This window comes from Alexandromys fortis, unplaced genomic scaffold, assembly GCF_014885135.2.
Source record: "Alexandromys fortis isolate MF-2015 unplaced genomic scaffold, M_Fortis_MF-2015_v1.1 scaffold_119, whole genome shotgun sequence".
NCBI lineage: Eukaryota > Metazoa > Chordata > Mammalia > Rodentia > Cricetidae > Alexandromys > Alexandromys fortis.
Window position 1 is genome coordinate 5,196,402 of NW_026067991.1, and position 25,516 is coordinate 5,221,917.

The 25,516-nt window shown below is 50.2% G+C and overlaps 1 protein-coding gene across 1 annotated transcript in view; it reads right to left on the minus strand.

The window, feature by feature from the left end:
- Positions 1-937: 937 nt before the first annotated feature.
- The window catches only part of Pdia5 (protein disulfide isomerase family A member 5), an 88,520-nt gene continuing 63,941 nt past the window's right edge, over positions 938-25,516 (minus strand). The window contains exons 12-17 of the mRNA XM_050159791.1: positions 16,097-16,167; positions 15,420-15,580; positions 11,145-11,275; positions 7,152-7,222; positions 1,429-1,563; positions 938-1,167 (exon numbers count right to left, since the gene is read on the minus strand). Coding sequence (XP_050015748.1) covers positions 1,087-1,167; positions 1,429-1,563; positions 7,152-7,222; positions 11,145-11,275; positions 15,420-15,580; positions 16,097-16,167 — 650 coding nt within the window. The 3' untranslated portion in view covers positions 938-1,086. The remainder of the gene's footprint in view (positions 1,168-1,428; positions 1,564-7,151; positions 7,223-11,144; positions 11,276-15,419; positions 15,581-16,096; positions 16,168-25,516) is intronic.

A 25,516-nucleotide genomic window follows, 5' to 3' on the forward strand; every position in this document is an offset into this window, starting at 1 on the left:
AAAAAAAAAAAAAAAAAAAAAAAAAAAAAAAAAGGAAAAAGAAAAAAAGACTAAGCTATTTATACAACTTTGGTGGATCTCAAGGACACTATGCAGAATGATTAAAGGGCAATCTTGATTATTACATAGTATATGATTTCAGTCATGTCATATTCTCCAAATGATAACATTAGAGATGGGAAACAGGCTAGTGGCTGCCATAGTTTTAGGGGGAGAAGTAGCAGAGAGAGACGTTTGGCAAAGGACAAACACAGTTCGTACTTTGATAGTAGTGGGTTATGCAAATCCACACCCATGATAAATGGCAATCAACACAGAGTTCCAAGGAAGCCCCCACAACCACAACTATCCTAGGAAGAATAAAGGTGAAGGCCTTGTGATTTCAAAGTTTACAAAACTGCAGGGAGACAGGGAGGCACCAGCATAAAGATAGCATATGGGGAAAGGAAGAGAAAAGAAAGCCCACGTATACAAACAAGTGGTTTTCAACTGGGCTGTCAGGACCACCTGAAAAGTATGATATTTTCAACAAATGGTCCTGGGAAAACTGCATACCCACATGCAAAATAACAAAGCAGACGCTTTCAGGACATGCAAAAATTAACTAAAAATGGACAAAACATTCTAAAGATTAAAACTATGGAACTCTTAGATGAACACATATGGGGGAAGACACGAAATCTGACAATGTTTTTTATACACGACACCAAAAGCACTAGCAGCAAAGGGAAAAAATAGCAGAGTAGTGTATTTGTTCTCATTATGGGGCAGGCTACCACCAGTGCCTTGTGGTCTCTCTGCTTGCTCTCTAGTGACTGAAGGACTGGGACCCCATATCCTCGCCACCCTCCAGGACTTTTCTGCAGGTGGTGATGGACGGATCCCGCCTCTCAGGGAGGGTAGAGAACAGGCCCTGTGAAAAATAAAGCTCTACCACTGAATAAACGGTTTAATTTTATTTCAAAATTGTACAAAAGGCCGTAAGTGGCTATAAAAAACTTTGTCTTCAGAGCACATGGAAATTGAGAAAGAACAAAATAGGCATCGTTCAAAGTGTAAAGGAAGGGCTCTCTCGGAGGAGGAGGGTTACAGCTCCTCCCTCCTCTTCTCTAGTCTCTTGAGGTCTCCCTCCCTGAGGGTTCGGATGAAACTAGTGAATCCCAATTCCTGCAGGGTAGGAAGGGAGAAAAAAAAAAGACAGACTTAAACTCCTGAGCGATGCACACCCTCCCACCCCCTCTACCCCCACCAACTCCTGGGCTGATCCACCAGGAGGCACTGTTGGCTGTGACATAACCCACAGGTTCCCAGCAGGGTGAAGATGTGTCCCACACTGTAAGCATGGAGTGTCCTACTGACAGCTGGGGCTCCTGTCCACCTCCCGTCCCCGCCCTCTGCAGTGGCTACTTCCGGGGCCACTTCACTCACCGTGCGATCACTTTCGTACTTTTCTACAAGTTTCCCGTAGTGGTAGTAGTGGAAAGTGGGGTAGGCCTTCACGGCCTCCTGCTGACACAGGTCCTGATTCCCGTCCTTGACACAGTCCACGGCAGCACAGGCGATCTAAGGGGTGAGGTGGGGAGGGTCAGCGGGGACGTCGCCAGTCGCCACGTCTGCCAGGGGCAGCGCTGGACTGAGAAGACACCGTCGCAGCCCAGTTTTCTAAGGGTAAATCTTTTTGCCGGCACGTTAAGACTCATGGAAAGTAACTAGTCACTTGGTACCTCAGTTTCCTCGGATAATGACCAAACTGAAGTCATCAGAACGTCTCAAAGACCGAGAGGATTCAAATGAGGCCTGCCAGCGCATGACCAGCACATGACCCTACACCCATACACTGCCCCTGCCAGGAGCCGAGAGCCTGGGCAGGACATCGGATAAGGAACATTCTCACCCCTGTGTGATCTGAGCTATCATGGGGGTGGCCCAGTGTGCCAGCGGACCAAAGGCACTCTGCACCATTCACCATCCGAGCCAGGTCCTAAGGATGCAGAATGCCAAGGACCTGTTACGGAATTCGGTCTCACTATGGCAATTGGGTTGTGGTAAGAAAGTTCTTCAAGCGGACTCTGGCCTCTTCCTGTCTACCTTAGCAAGCTGCATATGCCGGCATCTTTTCCTTATTTTCCTTTCAAAGTAAGAGAGTAAAAAATAGAAGTTGTGTGCATGTTGGGTGGGGCGGAGTTTATTTTGCTGACGGCCACACACTGGAGAAGGAGGAGACAGAATCAGCTAGAGGCAATACACAAAGCAGCATCCCTGGAAAGCTGGAATGGCAGGCTTGGATGGCAAGCGAGTCTTCATCTTATGTGCCGAGCCTGTTCCAGATGCTGGGGGGTGACCAGATGCACACAGGTGACCTTGACAAAGTCCAGCCACCGAGCACCTGCTATGTAACAAACGAGATCAATTTAGAGCCTACTGTCTGCTGACTTCTCTGAGACGGTTCAAAGACTGTTGAAGAACCACGGTTCACAGTTCTGCCTGCTGGCTCATGACACCAGGCAGGGGTCTCTTTCCATGGAAGACAGCTCTGAGGGCCACAGTGGTCATGGCCACTGGTCACTGACTATGTGCCTAGGCAAGTGGCTACTGCCCTCTGCGTTGACAGCTAAAGTAATCAGGAGGGTACAGTCCGGCTCCCCTGCCTCTAGAGCACCACCCCTGACTGTTTTAGACAACAAGACTTTTGCAGCGAAGTTTGCAAACTCACTGAACACAATCCATAGCTGGCTCTCAGGCCTGTTCTATTTGGCCCACATAGAACTTAAAAAGAAAATAAATTTGAATTAGCTGCCAATGTAGAAGGAGCCAGAAGATTTAATATAAAAATTTGGCTCCGAGCTCCTCTATAAACATCAAAAGATTGGATGGTACTTGCCCTGTGTTCCCACAGGCAGCGACTGGCTGAGCGGGCATCTGTCTCATCTGGGAGGAGGTTAACCCTACCCTTCACCAGCACCCACAAGGAGCTCAATTCGCTTAGGCCAGCATCTGGCCGCAGTGGCCCGGTCGTCTTCTAAATTGTGTTCTGAATTATTTAGAAACAAGAGGCAGATGCTCCTGTGGTCACCCAAGTGCAGGGTGTGCTTCTCCAGGACAAGCACGTCAGGCTCCACACGGCCAGCAACACAGGGCCCGCAGCCGCCAGCCCTGGGCCAGGGGCCACCGCTTCTCTGCTCAGGGTTTGATGAACACTGCTCCGGGCCGCTGCACTCCCTGCATCCACTTTAAATTATGAATTCAATTTGTATACATGCCCTGGGGCTGTTGGAGATGTAGTGTATGGTTTTATAAATCTGCTAAATTAAAAATGTATACTTGTGAATCCTTCACACTATAGCTGTCAGCTATGAACTCGGAATGTGGCTTTTAGCTTCGAAGGGGAATCCATGCTCAGTGCCTACAGGAGACAAGTGTGGCTGGTATTCTTCAAAAAGACCCTGTTCTCATAGTTACCATCTCACCTTTCTCAACTCCTGTCCCATCAGGACCTACTTGTGATCTCCACTGGTCACCTGCATTCAACGTACCTACAGCCTCTAGCCTTGTTCTCCTGTAGCTGCCATGGATTCCTGGGCTCTGTGTCTGTGTCCTGAAGGATGCTCAGCCAAGGACTTGTCCTGGTACCCAAAGTCTGACCTGACAGCTCCACCAAACCCTCAACTTGCAGAACTAAGGGTAATAATGGGTAAAGGGGTCAAGGACAGTACCCTGGCTTCAAGGACCTTTGAGTGGGACAACTCTGTGGCTCAGGTCCTAGGAGGTCTCCCAAGGGACAAAGATGCAGCTACCCACAGTCACCTGCTCATGTCATCCCTCCTGTGGCTTCTTCCCCTTTCATCTCACGTTCTCAACCCTCTGTGGCACTTCCTGAGATCTCCCAAATACACGGCCCTCACAGGAGTCCCAGCCAGCACAAGGCCTGCTTTCAGGAAACACCAACTGGCAGTGTTTGTGTTCAGATTCTGATGCGGCTCCTTCCCAGCAAAGGAGCTTGTTTCGGGGCTCCCATTTGACCCCTCGTGGACTTCAGACTCCATACCAGTAAAATGAGAACTGCAGTAATACCTAATCCATCAAGCTTCTGCGAGGACCACACAACTCCTTGCTGACAGGGGATAAAAGCCTCCATCAATCTCATTAGCATTCTGCCATTTAGTCAACATTCACTGGGTCTAAAGCAGCAAGACTTTTGGGAGATCTAGAACAAATGAGGCTCATGGGCTAAGGAGTGTCCACTCCGGATGGACAGGAGTGCTCGCTAGTGTCCAGGTCAGAATGGTGACGTGTGCCAGTCAGAGCGGGGCACCGGCAGCCTTGTGACCTCCTTTGGAATGACCTTCAGACTTTCACGGGCCCTAGCCCCATGCCCGAGGTGGGCATACTTTAAAGTACAGTGAGAGGTGAGCCCCTCCTAGCCAGTTCAGCAGTCCCTGGCCTCTGCTCTGGTCCACCTGTCTACCACCGTGGGTCCCTGTCCTCTGGGCCATTCAAAAACACCACCTATTCCAACACTCACGGTCTGTAGCCCTTCTCCACCAGCGTGTCAACTGATAAGGTCCCCAGCTAAGCTCCCGGGAGGGGATTTAGGCTCCCTGGCTAAAACATGAGCTGCCTCACACAGCTTTATTGATTCAGTAAAATAAATCTCTGCAGGAGCTAATATTGACTTTGGCTATGAAAATGGAAGTGAAAAACCAACTGCATATTGATTGGGGAAGGAACGGAGACTGGCTGTTGGGTGGGAAGCAAAATACAAGTCCAGCTGAGAGGTGGCAGCAAGGGTGTGAGGGAGAAGGGGGAGTCAGGAGAGACCCGGCTCTGGCTAGCAATAGCCCGTAGGGCATCCTTGCGCCAAGGACATAGCTCCTTTCTAGGCCACAGTCCCTCCAAAATAAAAGCAAATGGGATGAGCCAATGGTCCCCAAACACCAGTGTACGGCCAGCGTTAAGGGCCAGCTTGTGTAAGTCACCAATTTCTGGAAGCATGCTCCAGAGCCTTCCATCTGATGGTTAAAGTATGGCACCCTGCTTTGGGCACAGAATGGGTACCATTCACCTTAGTTCCCAGAACACACATCGACTCTGGGAGCTGTTATTATTGCTGCTGAGTATGCTAGAAACCTCAGGTGAGTCAGCTTCTCAGATAGACAGACGGAGATGTGGAATGAAGGAGGTTGGACGGAGGGGAAGAGGGAGTGGGGTGAGGCTGTGAACCCAGAAAAGGGCTAGCCTCTGTCAGATGATGAATAAAGATGATCAGTACTAAGGAGAGCTACAGGAAATGGGGCCTGTATAGCAGAGTGAATGGGGAGGAGAGAGGCTAGCTCTAGGTGGCCTATGTGGACCTCACAGGCCTAGCTTCAGAAGGCCCTCGCAGTGGTCTAATAGAAAAAGATGTCATGGCAACGTGGGCCATGCTGCAAGACTTTTCTGGTCACCTTGGTCCCTTAGCAGACCTCCCCCAACCCTGCCCACCACAACCATATGTACCAGAAGAGCAAGTCCAAGCTCCGGGCATCAGAGAGCGATCAGAATCCCTTCGAGGATCTCCTAGAGCATACAGACACCTGGGCAGCCTCAGGGTAGGGAGGCCACCGACTCTACTCCTTCTCCAATTTGCCTGGAGCCCTCAGTATTCTAGCACAGAGGGGATGGACTTGGAGCAACAATGATCGTGACTTTGAGTGACATCTATTCCCATGTTGAGGTAGGCAGTCATGCTATGGTGGACATCATTGGAGCTTCCAGTGCAGAAGCAACCACCAGGTTAGGTGATATGCAATAAAATAAAGAAAGAAAAGAAAAAAGGGGTGTGATCTTTATACTCCCTCCTGGAAGAATAAGGGGGACCTCAAGGACATAGACAGGGTTTATGGGGAAAAGTCAGACTTTGAATACAGGGAAGGGTTTCAAAGTCTAAGTAGGAATCTTGTCCTCCAGGACCTCACTGCCCAGACATGTGCCTGCTCTCGGCCTGTCTTCCTCGACTGTTCTCACTACCCTTTCTCTGTTGCTCCCTCGGGGTGCACCGAGGTGTCCTAGCACCTGTATCTCTGCCTCCACCATCCCGGAGGGTCCTGCAGGCCTACCTTCCTTTTGCCTTTGGCCAAACCCTCGCCATCCCCAGGACAGTGAGCTGTGTGCTCACCTGTGCTGCGTCACCTGCTTTTCTGGGTCAGCCAATTTATTGTGGGAAATCTGCTTAGCTTGTGTCTGGAGCAGCTGAAGGATTTTACAGGGAATAGGGAGCCGTCATGGCAGCACCATGACTCCGGGGCCAGCATGTGTGTGTGTGTGTGTGTGTGTGTGTGTGTGTGTGTGTGTAAGTCCCCATATAAACCCAGTGAGGCCTGGTGTGACCGAGTCTAAGGGCTGAGAACCATCTTTGCAACCATCTCTACCAGTCCCCAGATCAATAAAGTGATAAGAGACTTCAAGGGCTGGGGATATAGTTCAGTGGGAGATTGCTTGCCTAGCAAGAGGTCGGCCTTCAACCCTGCCCCCAATAAACAACAAAAACCTAAAAGAAAGGAACCTGAGGACTGGAGGTTGAGAGGATTTCCTGAATTCTGGGGTCCATCTCTGCTTCAAGGGCCACATACCCACCCTTGCCAGTGGTGGCTCTGCTCCCTGCTGCAGGAAGAGGCCTGGCACCCACTCCTTAATCCACTCTGCAGCTCCAGTTTGTTAATTTTATGCTCCATCAGCTGGTGGCTGCAGGAGCCTTTAGCTCAGGCAGGACGAGGATCCTCCGGCATGGTCTGGTTCTCCCCCACTGCTGCCTCCTCCATTTGACTTTTGTGGGGTTCTTATTTGTATTTTTAATTATCTAAGTAACGCATGACTACGATCCTACTGTAAAAATGTTTGAGCACTAAAGGAAAATGAACACATGGCTCCTTTTACACCCCCTCCTCCACAGAAGGGCTGCCAGGCTTCAGTTTATACCTCCGGTTGGTTTTGCAGCAGAAATCCATTCTGGCTGCCTGGCCAAGAGAAAGAATGTTCTGCTTCTGAGAACGACCCTGCTCACAGGTCGGGGCAGAACTGCACACAGGGTCGGGGAATGTAATCAGAAGAGAAGGAGGTGTAGGAGTCAGAGCAAGGCAAACTGGAGATGGAACAAGCGGGGAGGGTATCCTTACCTTGCGGTCATCTTTGAAGGCATCAGCTGTGGCAGTGAAGTGTGGGATGACCTTCTTACAGTGTGGGCACCCTGGGTGAGAAGGGACACAATGTCACATGATGTCTGAAGATGGCAGAGCTGGGGCAACTCTGGAGCTCTGGATAGTTCCTTCCCAGAGCCCCACATCCTGCTCACCCTGTCAGGGTTCATTTGTTAACCTTGACATTCAAATGTCTCCCATATCTTGACTGTGGGCATGGGAGTTAATGCCATTGAGTCTGGGGACACTCCTGCTCTAGAATTCTTCACCTGCCACCTGGCCTAAAGGGAGGTCTACAGAGGCTGCCCTGGAGACCACCAGAGCTGGAGCCACAGTGCAGAGGGACTTGGAGAGGACCACATGTGCTCAGGACTCAAGTCTACCAAGCTGCTCTCTTGCCCTAACTATTATGGCGGGTCACCTCTCCTGAGGAAGTGGTACTAGAAAGATGGGGTTGGAGGCAGCAACTCTGCCCAGGTTTCCAAGGTTCCAGGCTTCCTCCCCTTCAACGCCCTCTACCCCTTTCTACAAAATCTTAATCTTGAAGGCAACAGTGGATGCCCTTGAGTGAGGCTGGGAGGAAGAAGAGCTACTGCATCATCAGCACCCAGTCCTCGCCCCAGGGAAGAGGCCCTGAGTGGAGCAAGGGCTGTGGCATTCCACTTATGGTTGTTCCTTCCCTATGCATCACTTTGGGCCTGCCTGCTGGAAAGTACTACAGGAACTTATCTGTGAGCCATTTTCTGCTCTGGTCACGGAAGCTGGGGAAGCCACAGGCCACACTGGGTGAAGGGATAAGAACCCAAACCTGCCCTTTCTCACATTCGTTCGGCAGATATGAGTGAACAGAACTGCCATGGATAGACAGCTTTGACCCTGACTGTGGCAGTAATCAATTCCGATGAAAACCGGTGGGAGGGGCCACAGGCCTGCTGGGAGACCTGGGTCCAGTGTCAGCTTCCTGACAAAGGCCTGTGCACTCCACTTCGGGAGGTAGACAGGGCTGACTCTGTGGGAACGAAAATGGCTCTGCTCTTCTGCTTTCTCCTCTTGAGAATGAGATAATAGTGACTGGCATTTCAAAGGGTTTTGTGAAACTAAATTAAGGCTAAGCTACAAATTTAATCTGAATTTAGCATTTGAGTTGGTTCCTGAGATGGGTGGGACCACCCATATGGTCAGACTTGGGGAGCAGCCAGCTGGCCCCAGAAGAGAGGGGGGCTGAGGGGGAGGGACTCGGGGATTTCCCAACATCTGATGCAGGAACAGAAGAGAGACCTGGGATGGTAATGGGTTAATTCGGAATAAATGAGCCCACGTGGCAGCTAACGGACAGATGACTTCTCAACCACCTAAAACGGCAGTTCTCAGTAACACCATTAATTTGGCCTAACAGAGACACAGAGTCAAATTTATGAAAATGTCATAGTACAGAGGAGTGATGTTACATAATTTCAAAACATTTAAAGAGCACAGTCTATTGGTAGACTCATCTCGTGGGCAGCCACAGGCCCTGTGAAGGGCATGGGCCTACTAATAGCACGCTTACAGGGTGGGCTGAAAATAATCTACCCCAGGTCTCACAATCCGGTTTCATTATTAATTTTCCCTTTTTAACCTCCACTTATCGAAAGCATAAAAGCCAACTGTCAGCCCAGCGCGAGTTCCTACGCCATCGATTTTAAAATATTGAGGCCTCAGATGCATGGCTTCTCGCATCTCATTTTCTCATTAGCTAAAGGGTGCGCGGCAGATGACTAACTGGTGGGGTGGCTGGGCCAGAAAGTTCACGGGATGTTTCTGAGAGGTCGAGGGGGAACAGAGTGTGCCATGGCTTCTTCAGATTTGGGGGAGAACAGAGGCAAAGCCAGGGGACTAGAGAATGAGCTGAGTTGGTCCAAAAAAGGCAGTTCCTATGAGCAGATCATGCAGGATGGAGTAAGTATAAAGAGAAGCAGGGAGTAAAGAGAGGCCTGGGGAGGCAGACCTGGGGGAGGAGGACAGTGGCAGGGAGGCCGGATGGGATAGGCCAGCCTTTTTACTTGAAAATTTTATCTGGTACTTGACATTTCTGCAGTATTTAGAGTCTTTATATATAAATGTGTGTGTGTGTGTGTGTGTGTGTGTGTGTAGCTTACAAGTAAGTGTATTACCATCACAATGCACAGAAAGACAGACTTCTTTGTCCTTAAGATTCCACACAGTTCCCCAGGAGTGCTGGGGCAAGATCCAAAGGCAGGAAACTAGTAGGAAATGAGGAGCTCTGAGGACTAAGACTTCATCGGCAGCGGAGTTATTCCGTGGCCCCACTGTGGCCATGAACTGGCATGGAAGAATGCTCTCAGAGAAGGCTGGGAACCCCTGAGGCCGGGCAGGGATAAGGCTCCTCCCCCATATCCTGGGTGCAGTTTGGAGAAGGGAGGCAGACTAGTCTCACCTGGCTAGCATGGGAGGATCCCTGGAGACACAGAAACCTCTAGGTCCTCAGTGAGGAACGAGGAGTGGCCTGGGCAAAAGAGAGGGGGCATTTCTGGGGAAGCACTGTGTCTAGTCTTTGTGAAGTTTAATTGGTGGCTGGTCACTGAGCTGACTGTCGTCCACGGGCTGTTCACAGAGATCACTCTTGAACTGTGCCTGTGGCAGAGACAGAGCTGCCTGGGCTGCAGGAAGGGCCTGCCATGAACTTGCCACAAAGCCTAGAGCAAAAATCCCATGTCTCGGCCCTCCAACCTCTTCTTCTCTGAAGGAGCAGGCAAGGTCTCTGAGGAACTCAGTGAGGGCCTTTGAGAGCAAACCAGAGGAGAGGTCAAGGTTGAAGGGGAGGGAGGCTGCCTGGGTGTGCTGGCTGCTGGAGGGGTGGGGTCTCTCAGACAGTGACAGTGACAATAAGAGCCATCGTAGGCTTCTGACACAGAACAGTGGGGACGGGAGCGAGCAAACAGGAGGGCCTGCCACAACCGAGTGGGTTTACGACTAGACGGAGTGCCTGGCTTCCCTGTAGACAGAGACTTTTATTATCCTCACTCCATTAAGCTGAGCTGTAACCTGGGGGAGAGAGAGGAGGGCAGGAGAAGAGTGGAACACGCTAAGACGCTTTCCCTCTAAGTGTCAATTAACAACTTCAAAACGGGAATGCACGAGAACCCGAGGTCACAAACACCCCTGTTAGCAGACATGTCACTTCTTCAACTTGTACTCTGATTAAAATGAGAATCATGGGGCTTGCAGGTGAATCTGCCTTCCCTGTACTAGGGTGTCAGACTCAAGAATAGATCAAAGCCTTTAAAAAAGGTCAGTGGGAGTCCTAAGGCTTTGAAGACAAGGTCAGTACCAGGAGGAAGAACAGGAGCAGAGGAGAAGGGTGGTGGTGGTGGGGGCGATTGAGTTCGTGTGTAAGCTGTGTGTGGCGTGTGTGCAGTGGGAGGGGAGGGGGTGCAAACAGGGGCGCACAGGCAGCATGGAAAAATCCAGAGACTGGGGCTGGAGAGATGGCTCAGTGGTTAAGAGCACCGGCTGCTCGTCCAGAGTACCTAGGTTCAATTCCCAGCACCCACATGGCAGCTCACTGTTATTTCAGTCCTGGTCCCTATGCCCTCACACAGACATACATGTAAGCAAAACACCAATGCACATAAAATAAAAAATAAATCTTTAAAAAGAAAAAGAAAGAAAAACAGAAAAATCCAGAGACTTTGGGAGACCTAGGAAGCTGGTTCCTACCACAAACAGAGTTTGTAAGCCTAAGCAGAGAAAGACCACCCCAATGAGGACAAAACTCTGCTGGGGGCTGACAGAAGGAAGCAATGAAGTCTCCAGGCCTTCTCAGCCTTTGCTGAGACTGGGGGTCCTGCTTCAGGCACACACGGTTTCAGGGTTGGCCAGGAGCTGCACTGGTATCTGGGGTAGGGACCCTTTCTGACGTGGTAGCGCCAAGCCCTCTCACCTCCCTCCTTACGAACACAAGCTACTCACAAGGCGCGTAGAACATGACCAAGGTGTGCTTCTTCTTTTTCAGGGTATCCCGGAAGTTATCCCCCATCAGATGTAACACACTTGTCTGTTGCTCTTCCCATGTGGGTTCTGGAGGTGGGGGAGCCTCAGGGCTGCGGAAGTTTGGGGGAGGGGCAGGCATGAGGAACTGGCTGACAGACAGGTGCAAACCCCACCCCACGCCCAGCCACTGTGGAACACAAACGAACAAACAACTTTGCATTTCTTCTGGGATTTCATTTTAAAACGTTGGCTTCAACACCAACAAATGTGCACCATCCACAAAGAGGTGGGAGACCTGGGCCCATCTGAACCAGGCACCCCCCAGGTGTGGGTCACCATCCCTTCGGAAGACACAGAACCTCCTCCACCTGGTTCCCTGGCTCCTTCTATCATCTTCTTTGAAGTGTTTGTTCTGGCAGAGAAAGCGCCAGCCAAGCAGTGAGGGAGGCCCGGGCTCCAGTCCAGATTACTTGCAGGACCTGTGACTTTATGGAATGTGACCAAACCTGAGTCTCCATTTGCTTTTGTTCCATGGGACAGTGGTACCCGGCGTAGAAGCGACACAGGGAAGTGTGTGTGAAGCTTCTCGGCCCAGCCTAGAGAAGCTAGGAGTGCTAATAAACCGCAGGCACTGGATACATGTTAACCGACTTCTAGTTTCTGCTTGCCCACTGGTCCCCCATCCCATCCTGCCTCACACCAGGATAAAGCCTGCTGTAGTTCAGATCTGAATGTCCCGCCCCAAAAGTCTATGTGTTTTCAGAGTGGCACTGTCAGGAGGCAGCGGAAACCAAGGTGGGATGTCGTGGGAGGTCTCTTTAAGATTACTACCAAGTAACTATAAAATGACACTAACCAAACCGAGGCAAAACAAACTTTTCTCTTTGAAGTCAATTATCTCAGGTGTTTGCTACAGGAAGGGAAAGCTGACTAATGCTGAGTCTGATTTGTTTATTTTAGAGACAACATCTTGTAATGTGGCTGGCCTAGAACTTGTAATTTTCTGGATTTAGCACTCTGAGTGCTGGGGTAACAGGCAAATGTCAACACATCCAGCTCCCAGGTCTTTCAGAAGCCTCTGCCAGCCTTGCTTCCCCTCTCTGCAACCCAGTGTCTCTTGGCAAGGAAGGCTATGCCAAACTGTCCCTCCCGCTACACTACCACCACAACCCTGTACCGCCAACCTAGAATTCAGTTCAGAGAACCATGGGGCCTCTCTGACCTGTCAACTTTCTACAAACCTTCTAATAGCACTTCCTAACTTCAGTGTCCCATGTCTCCCATAGCTTTCTCTTCCTCCAGTTCTCTTCCAAGCCTCTGCAATTCTCACGAGACTTTATGAGAGGATCTTCAGTGGCTTCCGCGGCTGTGGTAACCATGAATTTTCTCTCTCATCTGAGCCTGCTTCCAGCCGGATGCCCCACTGTGACCTTAAACCCACCCAGAATTGGGACATGTGATTTTTCTTCACGCATAAAGAAAAGGGAAGGGTTGGATCTTGTCACCAGCACAGGGGTGCCTTGACAGCATGGAGAATCTGAGGGAGGCAGAGGACTGGGGAGAAAAATAACATCTGGTCACATGGTTGACAGCACCAACTTGTCTTTTCTGCTTGCCCGCTCCCTGAACGATGTTTCGCTGGCTGTACACTGGTGGACACATCTCAGCAACCCGGGGCTTGGCCACCTGTACACCCAGCGAGGTAAGTACCATGTGCCTTGCCCAGCACTGCCTTCTTTCCCTGCTTCTGAATGAGACCTCCACCTTCCTTCCCACATTCATCTGCTGTCCAACACCAGAACGCTCTCTTCTAAATGCCTCAATGTTATTGCTTGTCTCTGGGTGGTGATCCCAACCTCTCTGAACTTAAATGTCTTCTCGATGAAACAGGAATAAAAAATGCTGGCCTCGGTAGGATTTGTGGAAGAAGAGAGGCACAGTTAAACAGGCCTGGGATTTGGTGCAGGAGCAGAACCCTTCCCTACCAGGTGTGGAGCATGAGTTTACTGCCTTCCTAGTGAGATCAGGCAGAATAAGCCCTCTGCTTCAGAAACCAGAAGGGAAACGGAACACTTTGTCTCTCTTAGAACCCTCAAGAGTGGAGGCGTGGCTACTCAGGCTCCTTTTGGGGGCAGATAAAAATGGGAGCAGCTGAGGGTGGAACTTGGCCACTTCCTTTTCTCTTGCAAGAGGCATCTCCGGGGCCTCATACCATCTGCACTCCTAGTCCACACACAGGGGTTTCTCCAAACGCCATGGCAGGGAGACCCACTCATGGCCACTGTGTCCACACTCAGGAATACGAGCTTCGGAATCTGCACGTCTTTGCACACACTTGCCACACCTGGCATGTACTGGATGCACATCCAGGTTTGAGGAGCGATGCTGTAAGGAAAGGACCTCAATCCAGCTGCAGCCATTCTGCCTGCTTTCCTTGTTGCTCTGGGACTTCAGAGTCTTGCCTCACACACGGGCATCATTACCTCTGTGAAGGCCAGAATACGGCTTCTTTCACTCTCGTTTTTCTCCTGCTGCTGAAATGAGGACACAGCCTCGAATACTAAAATTGCGTATGGACACTGGTGTGCGGCAGCAGTAGGCTGGGCCAAGCTGCGGCTGTGCTGTCGTGATAACAGCTGTTGCTCCTCTAGCATGGCTGGAGGCTTCTCTAGGCTGGGGCATCAGCGTCACAGGCCAACCTCCTATTCACAGAGGGGATACTGGTAACTGAGGCTCAAATTCCTCTGGGTCTTTGGGTCAGCTATGGTAGAGTCTCTCAGGCTCTCTGTATTTGCAGGTGGATTGGGCTAAGTTGCGTCCTGCAGACTCACACGTGGACGTCCTTATGACCCAGGACCCCAGATGGTAACCGTATCTGGAGGTACTAAGATGAAGTCACTACAACGGGTCCTTCATACAGCGGGACTGGTGGACTTGCATGTGGAGGTGAAGTCACAGTGCCACACACAGAAGGAAAGAATAGGTGAAGACAGGCAGAAGATAGCCACTACCATGATGAGTTTTGTCAACTTGTCACAACCTAGAATCACCTGGGAAGGGTCTCAACAAGGGACAGCCTATCAGGCTGGCCTGTGGCCATGTCTGTGGGATTGTCCTGACCACTCTGGTGGATATGGGAAGACCCATGTCAGCACTATCCCTTGGTGTTGGGCCCTAGACTGTACAAAGCAGAGGAAGTGAGGCATGCCCAAATTCTTCTCTGTTCTCTACTGTGAGTGAGATGCATCCCGATGCTTCAAGATCTTACCTTGACCTTCCTACAGCGAGGGACTGGGATGATAAGCTAAACAAACTCTTTCTCCCGAAAAAGTTGCTCTTGTTGAGATATTTTATCACAGCAACAGATACCTAGAGCCCAGGAAAGGCCTCCAAATAACCAACCCCACCAACATCATGAATTGCCACTTCTGGCTTCCAGAAAGCCAAAAAACAATAAACCTCTGACGTTCTGTCAACTAGATGCTTAAGCTTTGTTATGGGAGTCTAGAAAACTAACACACGGCCTGGGGGCTCTGAGAAATCTTTGTCTGGAATCCTGACTCCTGGAAGCCAGCACTGAGGGCATTCCAAGACATCCAGTTGACAACCGATAAACCTGGGCCAGAATGAGTTCAGTTCTGTGATGACAAACAGGTGTACCCTTCCTGTATTCACAGATGATGAACCCTGGGGCAGCGAAGGCAAACACTCACTGAAGCCGACGGAACCATCTAGAATGGCGACTGTTGCCTTTGGATGCGCACAGCACGGTGACTTTAGATTGAGGGAGTCAAATCTCTTGGCTCCTTGGGCCCCAGTTCAAGGACGGGGCTTCTTAAAGTTCACTTCTGTGGTGGTTTGAATGAAAACAGCCCCCACAGGCTCACGCTCACAGGGAGTGGCATTATTTGACAGGATTAGGACCTGTGGCCTTGTTGGAGGAACTAAATCATTGGGGGTGGGCTTTAGGTTTCAGATGCTCAAGTCGGTCCCAGTGTCTCCTCTCTTCTTGCTGATCCAGATGCAGAACTCGCAGCTACCTCTCCAGCACCCTGTCTGACTGCACAGGCGTCATGCTCCCAACCATGATGATAACGGACTAAACCTCTGAAACTGCAAGCCAGCCCCAATTAAATGTTTTCCTTTATGGACATGGTGTCTCTTCACAGCTAAGACAACGTCTCTTCCTCGAGGCCATCTCCAGGGGCGGGCAGTTAGTTAACTAGGTCACACTATCAAAGCCCAAACACTTACTTCTGCATCCACTCAATAAACTTCTTCTTTGTTCTGAGTGCGGGTACAGCCTGCTGCTCGCCGTTCTTGAAATACTTCAGTGTAGGGAACGCAGAGATGTGAAATCTTCCTGCCAGGGCCTCGTTGACGGTGGCGTCGACAGCTGCAAGGACACCAGAGCTCTGGGATGGGGGAAAGGCCAACCATGCATTACAGCCTCAGAAGTGGTGCTGCTGGAAAGAGGAACCCAGGGGCCGGCCCGACCCTCCCCCAGGCCTGGCCACGATCTAACGGTGCCTGGATCTCTGCGCCTACATTAATCACAGGGAACAATGAAACCCTGGCACATCCCTGTCTTCTTAGTGATGGGCTAAGATGAGGCTTCGGAGTCTGCCTCGCCAACCATGCTGGGCAGAACAGGGCCTTCTCCCAACAGTCAAGGTCCCAGAGAACAGAGGGAAATAGGCAGAGGTCCCTCCAGTTAGCTACAGGAACATGGTCTCATAGGCTGTCTGCCCTGTTCTGTACCTGGGAGGGGCCCCACCTGCCTAAACAGAATATCTTTACTAGGGGACACGGAGGCACTGTAGGCCTCCAGGGACAGGAAGAGCCACTTTGGGGCTTATAGAAAATCACACTGACTCTAGGAGCTGGTGACTCTTCAGAGGGAACGGCGAGGATTCAGGAAAAAAGCTTACATCGGCGTCTGCATGGAGGACTTCAGCAGCACTCTCAAACTCTGGCTTCATTTTCTTACAGTGTCCACACCCTGTGGAGAGAGCGCAAGGAGGGTATTTTTGTGGCATGGAGGCTCTGATGTCCCCACGCTGCCCCCCCCACCCCCCCCCCCCCCGGTCGAGACTGGTTAGCATCACTCCAGGAACTGGGCACTGAGAGACAACAAAGAATGCTGTGTAAACAACCATCTAAATGTCACAAGCACGGCATGTCCAGTCCCCGGGAGCTGGCCCTGGGGTAGGGCTGCTGCTCGTCCCTTAAGTGAGTCCTGCAAGGCAGGAACTGACACGGTCACTATTTTATACGTTGAGAAACTGAAGCACCAAGACGGTGGTGGATGGCTGCCTAAGAATGACCAGACAAGCACAGTCAGAGGTGTGCTGCAGCCCCCAGCAATCCGGGGGAGCCCTGCTGAGACAGCACAGACCTGCTGGGATTGTGTTGCAATTGCTAATCATCTCTGGACTGCAGGGTGGGAATAAGAAGACACAGAAGCAAAAACATCGGTAATGTTAAGTTTTGAATCCCGACAGGAAAAAGCACAGGCACAGATCTCCGTATGTCCAAACTAATGGCGTTCCTTGGTATAGAACCTGCTCTGCCCTTGCCTTATAAGCATATGATGTCATGAAGAACAGAATCTGATACATTACAAAGCAAACAAGGGCCAGTAAGAGGGCTCAGTGGGGAAAGACACTGCCACCAGCACTGATGACTTCAGTTGGATTCCTGGGCCCCAAGTGGGAGCAGGAGAGAACCAACCTCTATAAGCTTTCCTTTGACCTCTAGTACACACATATGCATACACACATGCATGCAATACACAAATAAATAAATGCAAAAAAGTTAAAGACATTAAAAACCCAACAACAATAACAACAAAGCCCAGTCACTTTGTGGGTATCATTAGGGGATAAGAGAACTCTTCCATTTGCATTGAAAGAGAGGATTCTGGCTTTGGATGCTAAAGAGGCTGAGAGGTATGGAGGGCTCAACAGCTGCAGGATGCTCTCAAAGGGAGCCCAACTGAATGGGAACCTGACAGAAACGAGGCTTGGAACCTGATGAGAAATGACAGTCTTCTTGGGGGTGAGCTAATTGTGATGGATTCTGGCCATTAGGAAAAATAAAGACAAAAAGAAAGGAAGACAGAAAGTCACTATTATCAGGAGACCTCCCACATCTTCCCTTCCCGGAAGCCACCTGAGCACCTCAACTGACTTTCCTACCTCCAGGGCAGTCTTGCCTAGGATAGGGTGTCTGTGTCCTCCACAGCACCACAGAGCCCGGCTCCAGGAGGCACAGTGACAGAAGACCCTATCCATCCCACTCTTGTCTTCTTCAACCCACCGTCACCCTGTCCCTCGGGAGGGACGAGTGGCTGCAGGGTGGCCATTCCGCTTCCTGATAGAATCCTAGCTAAGCTCCACGCTCCTCTGCGGAGCACTGGGGACAGGACTCCGTGCAGGAAAGTGATGCTGACGGAGTCCAGCTCAGGCAGTAGCTGCCATTGTGTCAATGTGCTGGCTCTTCCCAGAAGGCCTTCTGGCAGAGATATCATAAACCTGGAGGATCCAAAGTATCCAACCAATAGGCAAAAAGAGGAAATAAGGACCCTGCGACTTCGGGTTAGGTGGCTTGCCCTCCTGCTGGGCTAAACCAACAGGGAAGAGAAAGGTTTCAGGCACCGGGCTCTTCCTGGCTGGAGAGAGAGGAGCATGGCCTGCGAGACAGTTTAGTGTTCACAGGATGCTTTGAGGAGATGGACCAGAGGAAGAGAATCCCTATGGCTCCTTCCTCTGTGCTGTGTGTTCAACTGCACACTGCTGGACTCTAGCCTCGGAGTCCGACTCCTCCAAGGCAGGACCTGGAAATGTTCTACACTGTGCCTCCACACAAAGCAAAGTGACCATCATTTATTTCATTGACACAGTAAGTAGCTACTGGACAGCACCAAGAAGAAAAGGCCTAGTTAATCTGAGGAAAAGGGGAGTGACCAGGGGCTTGGGAAGATCAACGGAGGGCACGTATGAATGGACACACACCAAATAAAAAAGCGGCAGGGACACAAGGACCCAAACTCCAGAGGAAGGACAGCCTCAGAACAGATATCCCCAGGCCCCACTCAGGAGGACCCGCACTCCAGAGGAAGGACAGCCTCAGGACAGATATCCCCAGGCCCCACTCAGGAGGGCAGAGTTCTGCTGCAAGGCAAGGAAGACTGTCTCCATAGGTTCCTCTGCAACACTGAGTTCTGGTCCCCAGGGCTGCTTCTGGACAGGGTAGGGGTCATCTGACTCTACTGAGCCCCATCAACTGTAGAAGTGTCAAAGTCATTCTTATTTTGAATTATAAAAACATACTTAGCAGAAATAAACATTTTAGTATCATTATAAACCATCCATCTTTTTTTTTTTTTCTTTCTAAGAATTAGGTTTAGGGGTTATGGTGTGTGAAGGTTGCTTGGTTCGTTTTCACACACAAACATCTGTGCTTTCGGATTACAAGCAGATCCCCAAGAATGACCACAAAAGCTCCTCTGACAGAGCACAGTTGAAGCACATGGAGTAGGCAGTGCTATTTTCCTGTCCCTGCTCCTTCCCCAGGTAGACACGTGCAGCCTGCCATCAGCTGTGGACTCCAAGCTAGCCTCTCTTCCCGGATAGCTGTCTCAGCAATAGGAGACAGGAGAGGTGGCCTCGAAGGTTGAGTCTTGGGTGCTAACAACTCTACAATAAGTTCTTCTTCCTCATGATGCATCGACCCCCAAATTCATGAGTAACTTCTAAGGGATCCCGGGCCCCGTGAACTTGTATCCTAGACTAAATGGTTAGGAGGGAGAAGTGGTCCCTTTCCCATAAGAGGTGGGTGGAGCAATGTGGGGGGCCCTACAGATGTCTGGACTCAGGTCACCTTCCATTCTACAAGATACGTTAGGAGCAAAAGAGGATACTCTGTGGGAAGCTCCACTGACTTAGCGTGAAAAAGACTGTGATTTAAAAGCATTTGCTTGAACTAAAAAGAGAGGAAGAGCTCCTTTGAGGTTTATGGTCGGTCAGAATGGAGAAGTTCCACAGTGCTTACAGGAACCTCGCAGGGCTACCTCCAGCCACATCCCTCTTATGCTCTGCTCAAAGCTCACCCCATTCTCCTGCCCGAGGCCAACCTCCTCTCAGACAGAGTGAATTCACACTGTACAAGAAGTCTTGGAGAAAAGTGAGTCCAGAGACACTCCTGCTGTTGGGGGCTGGGCCTCTCACCCCAGAATCCAGCCCAGCCTAGAGAGAAGGCAGGGAGTGACGGTCGCTGAGCCCTAAACAAGCTGGCTCAGAAAAAGGTCCCCCGATACTCTGTCCCCTGAATGTGATGTGGGTGGCACTGCTGGTAGGGCCTGGACCGTGGGATTGCAACTGAGGTTGGTGGATGGAAAACGGGAAAGCCTAAATGGAAAATTATAGCTTCTTTTTCAATGGCCTAGCTGGTGCGGCAGGATCCTTGAAGGTGAGGGAATTCACCTTGTACTACCTTCATGCCGTTATCAGGTTTGTCCTTTGATGCCACTGCCCCGCTGGGGTGGAAAATGGGCTCTATACCACCTGCCAGCTTCTATCAACAGAGGGCCAGAGGCGGGCTCAGAGACTGAGAATTGGCTCACTGGGCAGAGGGGCTGTGATCGGCCAGTGTCTGTGCTGGGCAAGAAGATAGCTAATAACCTCTAGATTCTTCTGCTCACGTGCACGGCTCTCTCCTGTACTCCCGGCCTCGTCTCTCGGGGCTGAGGAAGGAGGAGTTCGTTTTCTGTACACAACCATTTAAATCAATCCTAGCAGCCCCACGAGACAGAGGACAGAGATCAGAGGGTCCATTTTACTGTCGGAGCTTGTGGCTCTAGGAGATGAAATGTAAGTCCCCTTGGGGTCTTATCTTCATCTTAGCCCCGCCCTGATGGATAGCACCCCTCCAGGCCACCCTTGTGGTCTCCCCTGGCTTGGGCCCCACTTTGAGTCTTTCCAGCTCCATTGATGGAGCTGTTCTTCCAGTCATAAAATGCTTCTTATTCAGATATTCCCACGGCATTTAATTTTCGGTTGCCTTGTGACGGATCAGTGCTATCTCCTGATACTTATGAGCAGCCAGGGTCTCTTTTCACAATATAAATCATATCACATCCCCCTTGCTTAAAACTTTCCAAGGGCTTTCTGCCACAGGTGGTAGACTGAAACCTAACCTCCTCATGATCACCGCCAGCCAGTGCCATCTGGCTCCCTCCTGCCCAGCAGCCTCGGCTCAGCTCACTTCCTCCCGTCCTTCATGATGCAGCCTCTCCCCCATCCCATCAAGCTTACGTCTCCCTCAGGATCCTTGAATGTGCTCCTGCCCCACCTCAAATACAACACCCCTACCCCATCCCAGTTTATGGGTAACCCCTTCTTCTTGAATTCCGATTTTATCCCCTCCGACCCTCCAACCCAAAGAGGCCTCGTCCTATTGTTCTTCCTTCTGACAGTCGGCATCCTCCCCTAATTTTATTCAATGTGCCCCGAGCCGGCTGTTTATCTGGGTCCTGTCTCCTCAGATGAACAGTCGGGTCACACAGGCAGGAGCTCATCTGTCCACTTGATTGACATCCATGCTCTGATGTCAAGCAGCATGCTTTCCGCACTGCTCAGGTTTATACCTATAGACCAAAGTGCCATAGCTGGGATAAGTGTCCCCCGAAGGTGAAGCCCCAGTCTGTGGCACTGTAACGAAGCTGGAAAACCTTGAAGACGTGGGGTCTTGCAGGAGGAAATTAGAAGCTAGATCTCTGGCACTGTGCCTTCAAAAGTGACAATGGACTACAGCCTGTTCATCTTCCTCTGTTTCCCAGGTAACCATGAGGAAAGTCGCCTCCTCCACTACACATTCCAGCCACCATGTTCTGCCCCACCACAGCCTAAAAGGAACGGGGCCAACGGATCGTGGACAGAAACTTCTGAACCGTGAGCCAAGATAGAGAGCTCCTCAATTTTTAAGTTGATTATCCAGGCATTTTGGCACAATGACAGACAACTAACACAAAAGGCTTAGCCAGATGGAACGTCTTATCAACAGGGGCACAAATCGTTGCTAACGTGACTAAAGGCCCTTTCTTTGCAAAGCTTGTGGTCAAGGTACTCACTGTGCACACACATTCTCTCCCTTCTATTAGAGGACACTTTCCCTGCCCTTCCCAGTCTTGGCAACTGTCTGGAGAGATCGCCAGTCTTCTAGGTGCTGGTCTAGCGTATCTTGAAGCCACGGTAGCGCTCACTAGAAATCACTAAGATTTTCCATTCTAGCATCTTTCCTTCTGTTTTTCGAAAGAGATGTCAAGGCTAGGCACTGAACTTCTTCAGACAGAGTTTATGATGGGAGGTCCATGCAGGCCCAGACAGAGGGAAAGGTCTGGCTGAGCAATGTCTTCCTCCTGAACAGCATCTCCTTGGAGGAGCTGGGGTGGTACATAGCGTCTGTGCTGCCCCAAGGCCCAGCCTCCTGTGTCTTGCCTTCTGGGTGTCCCTGGCTATGTGAGCTGCAGGACAGTCAGGAGCGTCAGATGTGGGGAGCACGGCTCTGGCCTGCTGCATTAGTGTCCGCACTGTAATTTGACAGTTTTATGGCCAAACTTCACTTCCTTGACAGTTTTTTTTTTTTTTTTAATCGTGGGTGTAAGTGCGCTAGTTGCTGACTCTGTGATCCACGGAGTTCTGATGCAAACACCTCTATCCCAATCTCCCCTGGTTCCAGGGGTGTTGGCCTCCTGTTACCCCAAAGCCCTCAGACTCCTTTGGATTATACTGACCTCACCTCTACTGACAACTGTGTTATAAACTAGCCACATGCTTTCCTGGATGCTGAAAGCAGAATTCTCTGGGAGGTCAAATTCATCTGCAAAACCCTCGGTAGCTCAGTTCAGAGGGCGTCCTACTAATGCGAGTAGAACAGCTGATGTCTGTACCGTCAAGGGTCAGAGCTGACCTGCTGACCCCTTGGGAACGACTCACACCCTGATCTACCCGTCTATTCATCGCAGCCCTTCATCCCGCAGAGGTCTCCCTATCTTTTATGCTATTGTAAAATGCGGATAACAAGCTTTTAAAATTTTATTTGCAGGTTTCAATCCTGAGGAAATAATCTGACATGTGGATAAATATTTATGCATGGAAGCGTTCTCGGCAGTGTGACTTATAATGGGAAATTCAGTAAACAAATCAAAGTCTCAACATTATGTCACTGGTTAAGCAATTTGCAGTTCCATTATATGATAGAACATCATGTGGCCAGCAAAAGCAGCACACAAAGGTGTTTTTAGTAACATAAGAAAACATCAAGAAGACAATGTACAGGCAAACAATACATAGGTTTAAAAAAGTGGAGGTAAAGTCCTTTCACTAGGCCAAGAATAAAATTAAGAAGTTTAGAAGAGAATGAAATGAAAAAAACAAACGTTACAAGGAAGAAGAGACTGTGTTGCCACGTTCTGGGGTGGAGCTCCTAAGCAAAACACAAGCTGATGACGGGAAAGGCTGCCTCGCAGAATGGCTCAATGCTGAGGTGCAGCTTCCGTGACTGCCTATGTTAATTGCAATCCCGACTGCACTGGTTTGGCCATATGACCTTGGGCAAGTTTGCTGGCTTGCAGGTGCCCTCTTTGCTTTTTATAAAACTGGAATAATGACAAAGGATTTGTGGTAAAGGTGAAACAAAGTAATACGTGTCTAGAATTAACACCTGACTGTAGCAATTACTCAGTAAAGACTACAGTGTGGCTACAAAAACAAAGCTTTGTACAAGGAGATGCATCCACAAAGTTAACTAAGAGACTAAGAGAGAGCATCGGGGATATAGGCGGAGACACCTGGACAGCTAAAGACAATACCCATAATGACAGAGCTCTGGGTAAAAGAAAAATGACAGCCCAGGGAGAAGTGAGCAAAGAGTGTGGTCAGGTAGCTTTTGTGGATCAAACTTGAAAGGCTGGAAAACTGGTGTGGCTCTTCAGTGCCTTCCCTAAAAGCTCATGTGTCCAGTAGGTGGTGGTGTTGGGAGGTGAAGACACTTCTGGAGGGAAGGAAGGTCACTGGAGGTCACTGTTCCCTTTAAGGGTACAGTCCCTTCCTTTCTCTGACTGCCTTGGCCTCCTCCACCGTGGGTACCCTGCCATGATGATCTGCTTTGGCAAAGACCCAAAGGCGACAGGGCCAAGTGACCATGGAGCATCACCACTGAAACCGTGAGCCAAAAATAAGTCTCCCCTCATTTTTATCTGGCTTTTCTCGGGAACGTTTCCAGCGATGGAAAGCTGGCTAACAAGGCAGATCACTGCCCCAAAGGATGTTTTGTTTCTTCAGTGTTAGGAAAGCTGCAGGCAAGGAAAAGCTGACAGTATGTATATGTATCTGTTCCCTCTGCAGCAATGACCTCAATTTGTAACAGGAAACCACCTAAGGGACGGAAGATTTCTTTTGGGTCATGGTTTTCAAAAAAATTTGGCCCACTGTGGCAGGGAAGGCGTGGCAGAGCCACTTCACAGATGGCAGTGGGAACGTGGGAAGGAGGCCATTCATGTCATGATGGACCAGGAGGCCAGAATGGAGGACCTGATGGTAACTTTCAAAAGCTCACCCTCAGTGGCTTGTTTCTGCCTGCTACACCCCATCTTCCTAAACCTCCACAGCCTTCCCCAAATGGTCATTGGTTGGGGAATAAGCACTCAAAACATGAGGTTGTTTCAGGCTCAGTCCATGTCCTCGCTCCTTCCCTATTGCTGTGATAAAACACCACGACCAAGACAACTTACAGAAGAAAGGGCTTATGTGGGCTTGTGGCTCCAGACGGTCAGAGTCCTTCACCATCAAGGCGAGGAAAGGAGACAGCAGGCAGGGCAGCTCACACAGCACAGAGCTCAGCTTTCAAACCACAAGCAGGAAACAAAGAGCAAACTGGGAATGGTGGCTTTTAAAACCTCAAAGTCCCACCTCCATGACAGACTTCCTCCAGGAAGGCCACGCCTCCTAAACATACCAACTGGGGACCATGCCAACCACTTCTGGGCCCAGAGGCCAATTCTCATTCAAGCCACCATAAACCTTAACATCAAAGCTGCCATGGTGCTGACTCTGTCACACACAGAAAATTTCTGGGTGTTCCTTAGAGAAGTTTCAAAACAACGAGTCCATCCACGGCATGCAACTTAGCTTTGGCAATTAATCCTAAATATTTATACATGGGTCCCAATATATGTCTAGAAATGTTTCCTGTACTGTTGGAGTAGTGAGAAGCTGAGGACACATGTCTATCAGTAGGGGATTTGTTTAAAATTTACGGCATATCCAAATATAACACACTATGCAGTGGTTAGATTTATATGTCAACACTTATATCTACATGAAAACATCAGATCCTACTGGTAAGTGAAAAAAGTCAAATCCTAGGAAATGGATAAAATGAATAAGAATGTCCCTACTCATACTAAAATAGGAGGAGGAGGGAGAGGAGGAGAAGAAATGGAGATGCTGGCTTTAGTAGTGTCCAACCCTGGCGTGGACAGTGTGCCTGGGAGAGGGGCTTCTGCCTGTTTATTCTGTATTCTTACATAGCCTAGAACTACGGTCTGTCTTCCATGATGCAGCATTCACGCCAAGTTCCTCATGGAGGCCCAGGAAGGTCAGACACGAGACTTGGCCAACAGAGGAGCAGAGGCCATTCTAGGGCTGCAAGGCCAGGTTCTGCCACACAACACAACTGTGCGCACACAGCCTCTCTCAGCCCTTTGCTTACATTTGCGCTGTACTCCCCAGGGAGCCCAGCCTACCTCCTGGAGAGCAGGACCCAGGGGACAAGCCTGGCTGTAAACCAGGTGACTGAGCTAGTCTACGCAGAGGGTCTCAATGGATGCTGCCAATACCTCGCCACCCAGTGATTACCAAGGCACCAGCTGTACCAGAGTCTGGATGGCTTACGGGGAAGGAAAGCCATGGGCAAGCCGAGGCAAAAAGAAGGTGAAGAAGCTGGGGACCAACCGAGGTTTCAAGGTCAGCCTGACTACAGAGGAATGAAAACTGTGAGAGCCAAAGTTACATTTTAAGTTTGTTACTATGCCTTAGAGTTCCATGAAACAAAAATGCCTCTGATCTGCGAGTCCCTTGCCCAAGGACAGAGGGTTCCTGGAATGTTGGAGACTTGTTTGTGAGAGACAAGCCACAAGTTTTCATTCCCCTAAACCAGTTTGTTTGACCCATCTGCACATGTGAGTGGGAGGCACACAGGCAGGAAATAGGTCCGGAGAGTACTTGTCCCTGATGGGGCCTGAAGGGAAATGTAGTGGGTTATGCAGGAATTATGGGTTCTTAAGCCCC